General features: G+C 44.0%; 1 protein-coding gene across 3 annotated transcripts; it reads right to left on the bottom strand.

Annotated features, from left to right (window-relative positions):
- Window positions 1-1,775: 1,775 nt before the first annotated feature.
- LOC125507785 (protein TRIGALACTOSYLDIACYLGLYCEROL 2, chloroplastic-like) lies at window positions 1,776-5,974 on the bottom strand. 3 transcript variants are annotated; one of them, XR_007282989.1, is made up of 7 exons: window positions 5,526-5,968; window positions 4,881-5,265; window positions 4,116-4,445; window positions 3,169-3,284; window positions 2,974-3,064; window positions 2,694-2,895; window positions 1,776-2,152 (listed from the first exon to the last, which is right to left on the bottom strand). XR_007282989.1 is itself a non-coding variant. In XM_048672282.1 (6 exons), the coding sequence occupies exons 1-6, from the start codon at window positions 5,849-5,851 to the stop codon at window positions 2,803-2,805; spliced, it is 1,341 nt and encodes a 446-aa protein (XP_048528239.1). In that variant the 5' UTR covers window positions 5,852-5,968; the 3' UTR covers window positions 2,496-2,802. The 3 variants fall into 3 exon arrangements, 1 of the variants encoding a protein (XP_048528239.1); XM_048672282.1 differs by lacking the exon at window positions 1,776-2,152 and having other exon boundaries at window positions 2,496-2,895; XR_007282990.1 differs by lacking the exons at window positions 1,776-2,152; window positions 2,694-2,895 and having other exon boundaries at window positions 3,022-3,064; window positions 3,169-3,388; window positions 5,526-5,974.
- Between the last annotated feature and the right edge of the window lie 5,795 nt (window positions 5,975-11,769).

The following is an 11,769-nucleotide window of genomic DNA, read 5'->3' as shown; positions in this document are numbered from 1 at the left end:
GCTTGCTTGCCTTCTGGTCCACGCCGCGGACCTTTGGCAGGCGCCCGCAGCGCCTTCCCCCATGCAGCTGCAAAGAGCCGGCGCGACAGTCAGAGCAATGACCACGAAAAGATAAGATTCCTGCTCCGCGCTGCGCCCTCACCGACAGAAAGTAGTACAGTAGGCCTGTAGGAGGCCGGTCGATCCCACTGGATTTGCTTCCCGTTGATTCTTCTTCTCCTTCACAAGGATGAGAAGGCACGTGTGTACTCATCCAACAAGTGTTCGTCTTTGGGTGAGTGAATAACTTGGAATTATTTGAAAATGGAAGTTGGAACGTGGAGACGGTCCCTGGCAAAGCGTGGTCAGAGCCAGGTATGAAATCACCGGTGGGATTAAGCGGACGAGGCATAAAACGAAATGATTGATTGTGCCATGTGGCATGATTTGCTCAAAGTCAAAGATCTAGACTACTAGTAGAAGGGAAGGAAAATGGTAATAGGGAATGGCCAGCAAACTGACTTTTCTATAGATGCATTGTGTGGTGACTTTTCCCCTCGGTGAAAAGTCCCCACAATTGTATGGAACTTAACTGGTCCGGACTACGATAGTTAAGGAGCAACAAACTTGAGAATCTTCCTGGGCTTTGGCAATACATTGTCTTGAAACAGGCTTTCACCCCGCTTTATATATAAAAAAACTACATTGGCAATACATTGTTAAAGTCAAGTATTTTTTTTGGGGGGGGGGGGGGGGGGGGGGTGCACTGTTCCTACTGTTAAATCTAAATTTACTGATTCTCCAGCTTGGAAATCTCTATTGAAAGTAAATGAGGTAAACTTCAGCTGAGCAAGGCACTAAAAAGGAGAACATTTACAGTAGATATGATTTGAATAATCTTATAATCTAAGAGGCTGCAGTACCTAGGAATGCATAAAACATTCAGCACCACAGCTTAATTTTCTTGGAACAGATACTTCTATTCCAAATAAGTTGTTGCACATTCATGACTATATGCCAGAAGTATGAGCACTATATACTTGTTAACAGATACGCGAGCCATTATAATGACCAGAAGTGGGCACTATTATTATTTTTGAAGTATAGGAAGGAGAGATTTGTTCGGTACCGCTCACATTATCCATTATCCATATCAATGGACCAGGATAACCATACACAAAATCTGGACGAATGATCTAACTCATACAGTTATAAAGCAAAATCATAGTATTATCTTTTTTTTAGTACTCATCCTCGTGAAAAAACAAATAAAGCACTTTGTCCTTCTCCTTAGGTGAACAACACCAGCTTGGCGTTGGGGACAAAAGCCCGCTGGTCTTTGCAGCTCACATAAAAATCATGAATGAATTATTGGAGAAACATTGATTCCTGAAACAAAATGAGCTTGTTTTTGCTGTATGAACCAGGAAATTAAACAAGGAAAAAATCATGCATAAATCATGGTCGGTCTAATCGAGTCAAACAAGAACGGACATCTTTACCATATCACTCTTGCTACAGAAGGAATCCATTGCATTGCAAAGTCTTCTCCACGGTTGGAGAAGATTCAACACTAGTTCATGAGATCAAATACGAAAACAAATTGCCAACAAAGTAGCCAAACAAGCAAAGCACAAGTTGAACGATCCTGACTCGTCTTGCAATTCTGTCGCCTCCAAATCTTGGCTCTCTCTCAACTCTCGGGTGTGGGTGGTTTTCTCATCGGTGCCTTGCCTCTTTTGGGGTAATATGCACCATAGCTAGAAATCTATGCAACAGCCAAGGGGGGCAATCAATATCATCAAGACAATCATTTTCTTGATTTATTTAAGCATTCAATGATCATGAATTCATCCTATTTGTAAGTCCAAGAAGAAACAGCAATGAATCAGAACTGTGGTTGCTTTGTTCATGCCAAACCAAGTCACCTCCCTCAGGTGGTTGCTTTGTTCTTGCTAATTCTTAGTCAATCGAGCTTTGATTTAAATATGTTTCCACTCATGTTGCACAACGTCTAGTACCAGAGAAAACCTAGTCCGCTCACTCACTAAGGCTTACTATTTGCATTATTACTATATATGGATAGCACATTGTGGTCCAACTCGCTGACAAGGAAGGCGATCAAAATTCCTGGAGGCAGCTGCAGTGACCCTTTATGCAAGGAGGCATAGGCCTACGATCCAAAGAAGCAACTCATCAAATTACAAATCTCAAAGAATGTCATTGTGGGACAGGGTTGTGGCCTATATAAAAAAAAGTATATTAAAGGATAGGGTTGTTTTTAACATGTTATATGCAGCAGGCTATAGTTGACATAATGTGCTCTGAAAAAAAATTCAAAATGTTGATTATCTAGTTTTATGCTGGGAAAGAAAAATCACAAGTTGCTCTAACCAAGTAAAATATAGTCTACCATTTCATAGGACAAAAAACAGTCTATTTCTAGAAGTATAATCTGAATTTAACGAAGACTGATAAAAGTAGTAGTTCATTAGATGTTCAGGAGCCACTGTTCATGGGACAAAATATCGACAATTTATAGATTGCTAACATAAGCACAATAGTACTAGCAAATTCCTTGTACACACCTGTTCAACCACAACCGTGCTGCACACACAAAAAACCGGCCTACTATAACTCCTCGACAACAACAAATAATACTGCTTTTCGTGTCAAGAATGCAGAAAAGATATCAGGAAAAAAAACTGACAGACCTCAACAATTATTAGCTTCTCTTAAAGATGCTTCAATCTCATCTGGATGGCCTACTCTACTCATAATTCTCCATCTCAACACATAACTGTGTTTTGTTCAACTGAGGGATCACAATAGTCTGCTAAGTGACTTAATCAGCAGCTTGATGTTCTGTCGTGTCGCCTCATCGCCAGTGAAACCAGAGATGTCTGAGCTGATGCTCTGAAAGTAACCAAGGACACATGTAAAAACCTTGCTTGCCTCCAGTTCCAGAAATAACTAAAGATACAGATAACAGACCTCAATGTTCTTCAAAGTAAATATAAGGGTGAAAATAGACTGCTTGATTAGATCACTGTTCTCAGGGGTAAGCATGGAAGACTTCAACCTTCTGCAAGGTGGCATAAGGACAAGTAAGATAAAGAGTGCCATAAAATTTGCACTTCCGATGCTATAATAGAGCAGAAACAGCAGTTGGTAGGATTAATCAAGTACCTTAAATCGCCGGATGCCTCAGCCAGACCTTTAGCTATGGTTTCCACATCCTTCACCAGATCACTCTCACGCACCTCCGAGAGCAAAGGTTGAACTTCTTCAGCTAATGCTTCAATCTGTTCCATCACTAACATTTAAGTTGATGCATATGACATTTAATGGCACAACTAGTGACCACTATGTTCCTCTATTGTCTGCAAATAAGTTGAGATCCAGGAAACTGCATATATGTGGAGAAGGCATCAGCCACCCTGTTTTTGCAAACAGAAAATAAAAACCTAACAACATATGCCAACTGAGTGGAGGTCTTTCCCCTTGATGATGGCCCTGAAACAGTTAGCCAAGCATACTAGCCAGTGGCCGGGGTAGGTATGCAATAGCAACATGATGGACCTAATCTTGGAATTTTCAGCAGTTCAACCCAAGTCCCACGGAAGTATGCGAAACTTGTATCAGTTTTGACAGAGTTAGTTTTGAGCTCTAGTATTGTAAAGATGACCAAGTTTTTTTTAGCAGTATTAAAACAGACTATGTTACTTGGTATGCTGCCCAATACCCATCATATGCAGGACATATATGGAAAACATGTTGACGCTCAGAGATGAGTATCAATAGTCACAAAATTAGGACATAATATATGCCATCACTTGACAAGAAATGCTATGAGGTAATGCAGAACCAGCCCCCTATATAGTACCACATGCATTTGGCAAACGAGTCTTTCTTCACAAATAAAAAGAACTGAGGTTTGGGAAACACTACTGCAAGAATGCAGACCTGCTTCGCAGAACTTCATCAGGTAGGGGTCATTTTAATTTTGTAAAATGAAATCCTATTCAGAAGTATCGAGTAAAACGGAGTGGTTTCACAGATAATTCATTAGCTAAATGTGGCAAACGTATCAAAGGATGCAAAATGTCACACAAGAATTAGTCAGAAAATTGTACCCGTGAAAGGAGAGGTTGTGCTTCTTCCATTATAGATGCAACCTTTTCTGCCAACTTGAAGCTTTTTTGAACACCAATTTCCTCCATGTCTCTTCCTAAACGGGTAAATATACCAACCAGTGCATCTAAGCTTACTCCTTGATGTCCTTTCATTCTCTCTTTGTCACAAAGGATTAAGCCTTCTTTGGAACAGTCTGCGTCAAGTGGACCAACTGAAGGTGTAGGGAGTGGATCTTTTGGTGTAATGTCAATCATTGTCTCCATTAAGAGACCAGATTGATTCACCTCAACCAATGAATTACGGGGCACAATAATTTTATCATCTTCAACCTGCCATATAGAAGAATTCATCTATCAGAGATTGAGTCCAAAAAAGGGAAGTCTTCTATCGTACAGCAAAGAAACTGCAGCACAGGAAAAAACAAGGGAACTATTGATAACAACTTACTAGCATGCCACACCCACTCACTATCATAATGGAACAGGAGAAATGTGACAAAATGATTTATTGGGCAAACTAAATTATGGTTCAGTATTGAAAAATGCTTACACGAATTGCAAGCACTCAGGAAGAGAAGGCAAAGCAACACCTTCCAGAGTGAATTTTGTCAGAGTTCGGGACTAACAACTTTATTTTGTGTTCAGTTTCCACATACTACATTCTACACAGTACAGTGAGAAATCTATGGATACCAGTAAAAAGGGAACTATTGACATGAATTATTGATGAAAAAAGAGGAGAGAGCAAGAAGTGTTGATGCGCACCTCAACATATGCATCAATACTCTTGAGCGAAGAGTCGACACGGACGACGTTCCCAACGGTGACCCCGCGTATCCTGAGGGGCGTGCCCACGCAAATCCCGCACGCCTGGCTGAACTCGAACACGGCATTATACTTGCGGAACCGCGACCGCAGCTGGAAACCCCGGAGCCACGCAAGCGCGAGCGCCAGCAGGACCGCCCCGGAGACCATGAAGAGTCCCACACCGCCTTCCCACACGCTGCGCTTCCCGAATCCATAATCCCCTAGCGGTTGCACCGTCCGTTGCCACAGCTCGACGAGTGGGGCCAACAGGTTATTGCCGCCATTAGTCGAAGGCGAGGGCTCGCCGCCGCTCGAGGCTGCCGCATTGGTACAACACAAGAATCTGCGCCCCCCAAGAAAAAACAAGAAACAGCAAGAATATGACTATTTGCTAGGCTTCCTCAGTATGCATAGCAGCAGAAACATACTACTACAAGCTCCACAGGATATAAGTCTAATCTCACTGTCATAGTGGAAACACAGGAAAAGTTCTACAGCCTGACTCCCACCCTTGTCGTGATTATTACAACGTTTCTATCACAAACCATCACCGCAGCCCAGAACCTTAGAGAAAGCGGAGGAAGAGGAATCAGAGTGGCTTACCTATGGCGGAGTGGAAGAAGAGGCCGCCGCGCGGAAGGCGTCAGGGCGAGCGCCGGCGCGGGCAGAGCTCCTTCGCCGGCCAAACTGGTGGCCGGACGGCGCCGTCTCCGTGCCGCGGTCGCCCAGGGCACTCCCGCCAACAGCGCTGCTCCGCGCTGTGGCCCTGTCGGTGGCCCAGTTCCCGACGGCACGCCTCGGAGGGCGGCGGCGAGCAACGTCCCACGCCGGCCCCGGTTCCCTCCGGCCGCGCAACGGAGGAGGCGTGGAGGGAGCAGCAGGGGCGCGGGAGCCGCGCCCGTGACCCTAGGATTCGCCGCCGCGGCCATCGGGCCCCCACCGCCGTGGATCCGTGGAGTCCGTCGCTGGAGAGGTGGAGGAGCGAGGGCGTGGCCTGTGCGGTTGGTTGGGCCCGATGGGGAAATTGGGATGGTTGGGCCTACTGAAAATTCGGGGGCTATTCTCCTCTGCAGGAAAAAAAATCTCTCACTTACGCTGATGGCGGACGCGAACGTCGTTGTTGACCATTTCTCGTCAGTGTCGCTGTGATGCAAAAACGTCTGTGTTCCTTCCAACGACGCTGCTCGGCTGCACTACGCGTCCAGTTCAAAGGTCTGTGCAAGAGATTGATCTCGATGGCGTCTGGTGTGCCACTTATGATGTGTTTGGTAGTCTGCGCGGATTATGGACACTTTATGTACGTTAGCGGCCGAGTGAAATCAGGCAAAAAGAAAATCATGTTGTGCACATAGTGTGTTTGTCTTCATCTCATCCGCCTTCAATCTGGTTGGACAGATAAAACTAGATATGTCGTAAGTCTGGTTGAGTAGATACGCATGCAATGGTATTTGGTTGTGAAGCTTGTTTTGTGCAGATGAAGAATGTGGTTGTTTGGTTACTGGTTACATATAAAACATGTAGTCTGGCAACCTTTTTTTGATGTGGTGAGATTCAAAATGCAAGGTCAATTGGGACATGGTCTGCCGGCCTTTTGAGAGGGGAGGTCTCGGAGTACTAAACACAACAAAGTTTGCGAGAGTGAGATGGCTTTGATTCGAGTGGAAGGAACCAACGAGAATGTGGGTTGGCACGGGAAACCCTTACGATGAGATGGACCTCAATCTCTTCTACACATGCACGACAATCACGGTTGGTAATGGGGCGAGGACCCCCTTCTGGGAAGCTCCTTGGGTTCTAGACCGGAAGCCAAAGAAAATCCCGCCTGTTATCTTCGAGGTATCCACAAGGCAAAATGAAAAATCAAGGAAGCGCTCCTTAATGATGCATGGATCTCCAAGATTAAGATTACGATTAACTTTACTGTTGAGCACATTAGGCAATTTATAAACTTTTGCACTCTCATCAATGGCTTCCATCTTGAGGAACACGTCGAGGATGAAATCATTTGGAAGCACATGGAGAACAGGCAATTATCGTCGGCCACCGCTTACTTGACACAATTCATGGGCTCTACACTCTCTCCAATGCCACATGCGGCATGGAAAGCCTGGGCGCTACCTAAAATGAAGTTCTTCGCGTGGTTGGTTATCCAAGATAGGATTTAGACCGCCGGTCGATTTAGCAAAACATGGGTGGCCAAATTGCGACCTTTGCCCCCTATGCAAGAAAGTGCAAGAGTCTGGTGCCCACCTCTTCTACAAGTGTAGATTCACCCTTCGTCTTTGGAATTTGGTCAATGAATGGCTGCATATTGAGCACCTTGACACTTCTACGTGGCATCTCGAGCAATCCGTCAAAGATTTGTGAGTCAACCGCTCCAACATCACCACGCCAAATTGCAAGGCCCGGGCTTCCCTTACCATGCTAATATCTTGGGCTATTTGGAATGAACAAAACGCGAGGGTCTTCCGCAACAAGTCCTCTCCGCCAACAATCTTGCTTAATGACATCAAGCTTGAAGTTAAACTTTGGGTCACTGTGGACGCAAAAAAGTTAGGGACTATCATTCCGGGAGAGTAACATCCTTGTAGTTTGCGGACGTGTAACAAAACATTCTTATCCTTCCTTAATTAATATACGCGGCAAATCTTTTGCTCATTTTTAGAAAGTGTGTATTGTCACATAGGCACAACATAGTCATAGGCAACAATGCTGATTTCACTTGTCAGGCTTGAACAGGCTGAAGCCACCCTCCACGGATCATTTTCTTTCTACTGCTAGTACCCTGACCCAGCCTACTAGCCCGTCTACATATACACACACAAATCCAACGAAGAAATAGAAAAAAAAGTTGCTTCAGGCAGACGTCAAACTCTGCCGCTAGGCACTAGCGTACATGGAATATACAAGAAATTTATGGCATCTCCAAAATATGAACCCTCAAACTGCCTGCAACTGTCCGGACTATGAAGTCCGGACGTGTTTTGACATCCGAAGTGGGTTTGTATACGTCCGGCGGCCAGTCTAGACGTTCTTTTTCCCGCAAACTCAGAAGCAAACTGGAGGATGGGTTTTGCAGGAGTTCGAACGGCAATCACGTAGGATTCCGACACCCCGGCCCACCCAAACCCCCCCGGATCCTACACCTCCATCCTTCCATATTTCTTTGCATCCATTTTCTCTCTTGCGGACGCTGCTGCTCCACCACCCCGCCCGCCCGCCCGCCCTTTTTGGAACTCCACGACTCCATCACTCCACCACTTGACCCAGGCTCCATAACGCTTGTTTGCCGTAGTCGGTCTACACCTCTCCTTTGTCCGATGCACATGTACCGTCCGCCCGTACGGTAGTCATCATGCCCAACAAATGTTCGGTGAAATGCTTGTGCTAATTTTTCGTCGCTTCTTCTTTGAAGCAATGGATTCAGATATAGAGTACTTATACAAGCATTATGTTGAGTCGTCTGACGACTCATTGATGAGGAGGACTAGACGGATGAGACGGTGATGAGGCGGCGGTCCTTATAGACATGGAGAGTGCGGAAGAGCATGTTCTCAATTTCAAGGGATCGATCAAGGGTTAAAGGGGACAACTAGTTCATATGTGCTAGTAAAATTCAAAATTGAACTACTATAATTTGAATACTTTGTTGGATTGTAATATTTAAATTAGAACTACTGCTGCCATCATGGATATAATCCTGACAATACTAGGGCGTATGGATGTAGAGGCAATCGTATATAGTGAACGGTGGGGTTAGGAGTATGCTCAAGGAATTATACAAGTTTTTTTAACAGAGAAAGGCACCAACAGGTGCCAATATATTCAGCTCAAATTCAGTGTACATCATGATTACAGAAACTGCTTGCAAGAAAGAGAGAATTAGACTGCAGAATCTGAGAAAGAAGAGCTGAATAGAAGTCGGAGAAGACAGGAAGGGAGCATAATCCCTTCTGATGAACCACATGACTAAACAAAAGAAGGCAGCCTAAAGAAGAAGATGACATGAACTGCCCTTCTGCTACTCAAGGAGCAAAGATACACCATGGAAACTGCACCAATAGCTTCAGAGTGAAATTGGGCTCAATAGCTTGCATCATGTTCTGAAGAAGAAAGAGAACTTCGAACACAGAGATAGCAGTCCAGCCGAGCTCCAAAATCATTGGCTTAGTTTGCAGATTCACCAACAAGTCTCCTTGCGCCTGAAGAAGTCCATCCCTGCAACTGAAATACTACAAGAACAAATGAAGCAGAGTATGTTGAACAGAGAAGAACCAAGAAGCAAAGAGCTAGTAACAGTGCACCGTGTGAATCTTAGGGCCCGTTCGGAAGCTGTCTCGCTTCCCAAGTGGCCAGCTTCTTGGCCAGCCAGCTTCTCACGGGAAGTTATATGCGTTTGGCAGCAGCGGCAGCTTCCCATCCGTCAACGTGGGCCAGAAAGAAGAGGACCCCACAGGGCGAGGATGCTGGTTCGCTCCTCTCATATCGAATCGTTATGCATGCCACTTCGGAAGGGCATTGGGATGTAATAAAGTGCAACTTCTGCTCCTGGTTTTCGCGAAGCTAGGCTGGAGTAGCTCCTGAAAATTGCACCGCGGCTAGAATTGCTCCGCGGAGCAGGCTTCTCGAAGCTGCGGCGTTCGGCCAGCTTCCCGCCCGCTTCGGGAGAAGCACGGAGACGTAGCGCTTCAGAACGGGCCCTTAGTACCAGGAATTTGGAAATTAGAAAAAAGGGATACAACATTGTAGGAATTAGAAGAGTGATTACGAGCAAAGCAACAAATCTGAGTATCCCTATTCGTTGTGAAAACCTGGTGAGCAAGGTTATGGGCAACTCCATTAACTTATCTAGCAATATGAAATGCTTTAGGATTAAGAGCTGCAGAATGTTTGAAAAAAATGGCAAGATCCTTTCTGATATTCCAAGGAATAGAGGGATCTAAGGTGTTGTCCGAAGCAGCACATTTAGCAAGAGTAAGACAATCAGTTAGAAAAGTAGCATGCATAATATTGAGCCGAGAGGCTATATTAGCAGCAGAAGCAAGAGCAATAGATTTAGCTTGCAAAGGAGTGGATGTAGAGGAAGCAGAGGCCTGAATTTGAATATTAATTTCTCCCTGCTCCGAGGGAAGAGAAATATAGATACCAACACCTGTAGCCACATCACCTGGAGGAAGGCCAAGAACTTTTTTTGTTCTGAAAGCTGTATCAGAGTAAATTCTTGGCCCGACAGCTAAAATATCAGACATGAGAGAATTACCTGGCAAGGGGAGCTGATTGCTAGCAGGAATGTGTTGAACCTGTTGATTCTTAGTAGAAAGACCAGAAAGAACATCATGAGGCTCCAAATTTAAAGCACCAGCCGCAATGCTAACTTGATAAGGATGAGCTTTGTTTCTATCAAAAAGAAAATCATTTCTTGCTTCCAAAGTCTCCACATAAAATTTAGGATATTCGAGATGGAGCCATGTGGGTGATTCATTTGAATGAAAGCAATAAGCACTGAATGCATTGTAGTATGGCATTGGGTTAAAACATTAGCTTTGAGAAACCAGGGAGAAGAAAACCAGGCCGCACGAGCAAAATAACAAAGGAAAAATAGATGAAACTCATCCTATGGTTGACCACATCGACAACACTACCCGTAGGCAAAGCTTTTCTTAAAAGTCTCCATGCAAAAGTTTGCACCCTAGGAAGCATATTCTTTTGTTTCCAAAATATTTTAAGTAGATTTTTCAAATCCAAAGGAACAACAGTAGGGGCATGTCTAGGATTAGAATGAATATCTTGTAAACACAATTTATAAGCAGATTTGCAGGAACAAATACCATTTGGAGTAAGATCCCAACACAACAAATCTGGAATTTCGTCATCAACAATATCAGTATGAACAATAATGGAAGCCAAAGGTTGCTGAAAAATCGAGAAAATGAGAGTTTGATTCCAAATCCTTTGACCTGGAAGCCAAAGATCCTTAACCAAGGCCGGGTACACAAAAACAACATGTTGAGGAATGAGATTCTCATGAATGGAACTCCAATTATTACACCAAGGAGTGCTCCAAATAGAAATGTTACCTTGCGTTATTTGATAGAATGAATGAGTTTTAAGCTTAGGTAACATTTTAAGAATGGAAGCCCAGAAAGCAGATTTAGGAGGAGTAGTAGTGGCAGTCCAAATGGAAGCATTAGGAAAATATTAGCTTTAAGCACGGGATACAAATGAGAAGAAGGGTCTTTAGCTAACCTCCAAGCAGCAGATAAAACCAGACTTTCATTGATGGCCTTCAAGTTCCTAACACCTAGACCTCCTTCATCTTTGGAGTTGCAAATGTCTTTCCATGCTCTAAGACAAAGACTCTTTGTAGAGTCATTTTGTCAAACACCTGTCCACCAAAAATTCCTAATAATAGCCGTAAGCTTAGCAATCAATTTCTTAGTGAACAGGATATTAGCCATATAGTAGACATGAATGGACGAGAAAACCGAACGAATCAGCTCAAGACGGGCAGCATGAGAAAGCAAGTTGGCTTTATAAGAAGGCAATTTTTGCAAGAATTTGTCCAGAAAAAAATTATAAGCAAGAACTCTGTTTTTAGCAGGAAGAATCAACGGATGACCAAGATGAGTAAAATTTGCATCCAAAGAAGAAACAGGGAAAATCCGCTTAATTTCTTGCATAGCATTTAGGAGAAACATGAGAGCTGAAAAGAATTGCAGATTTAGACCAGTTTGGAGTTTGACCAGAAATAGCACAAAATTGGTTTATAAGATTAGCCATGGTGTGAGCTTCCTACAAAGTGGCCTGTCCACAAACCAATAAGTCATCCGCAAATAAAAGAGAGTGA

This window comes from Triticum urartu, chromosome 5 (genome assembly GCF_003073215.2).
Source record: "Triticum urartu cultivar G1812 chromosome 5, Tu2.1, whole genome shotgun sequence".
Lineage (NCBI taxonomy): Eukaryota > Viridiplantae > Streptophyta > Magnoliopsida > Poales > Poaceae > Triticum > Triticum urartu.
Note: the sequence above shows the minus strand (reverse complement) of the source record. Positions and strands in the feature narration are given on the sequence as shown.

Excerpts from the sequence above, each read along its gene's own strand:
- LOC125507785 (XM_048672282.1), bottom strand. The coding sequence starts at position 5,851 with ATGGCCGCGGCGGCGAATCCTAGGGTCACGGGCGCGGCTCCCGCGCCC. Across the intron at positions 4,446-4,880 it reads GTATTGATGCATATGTTGAG|GTTGAAGATGATAAAATTAT; the intron begins GTGCGCATCAAC and ends TCTATATGGCAG. Across the intron at positions 2,896-2,973 it reads TTACTTTGAAGAACATTGAG|AGCATCAGCTCAGACATCTC; the intron begins GTCTGTTATCTG and ends GGTTACTTTCAG.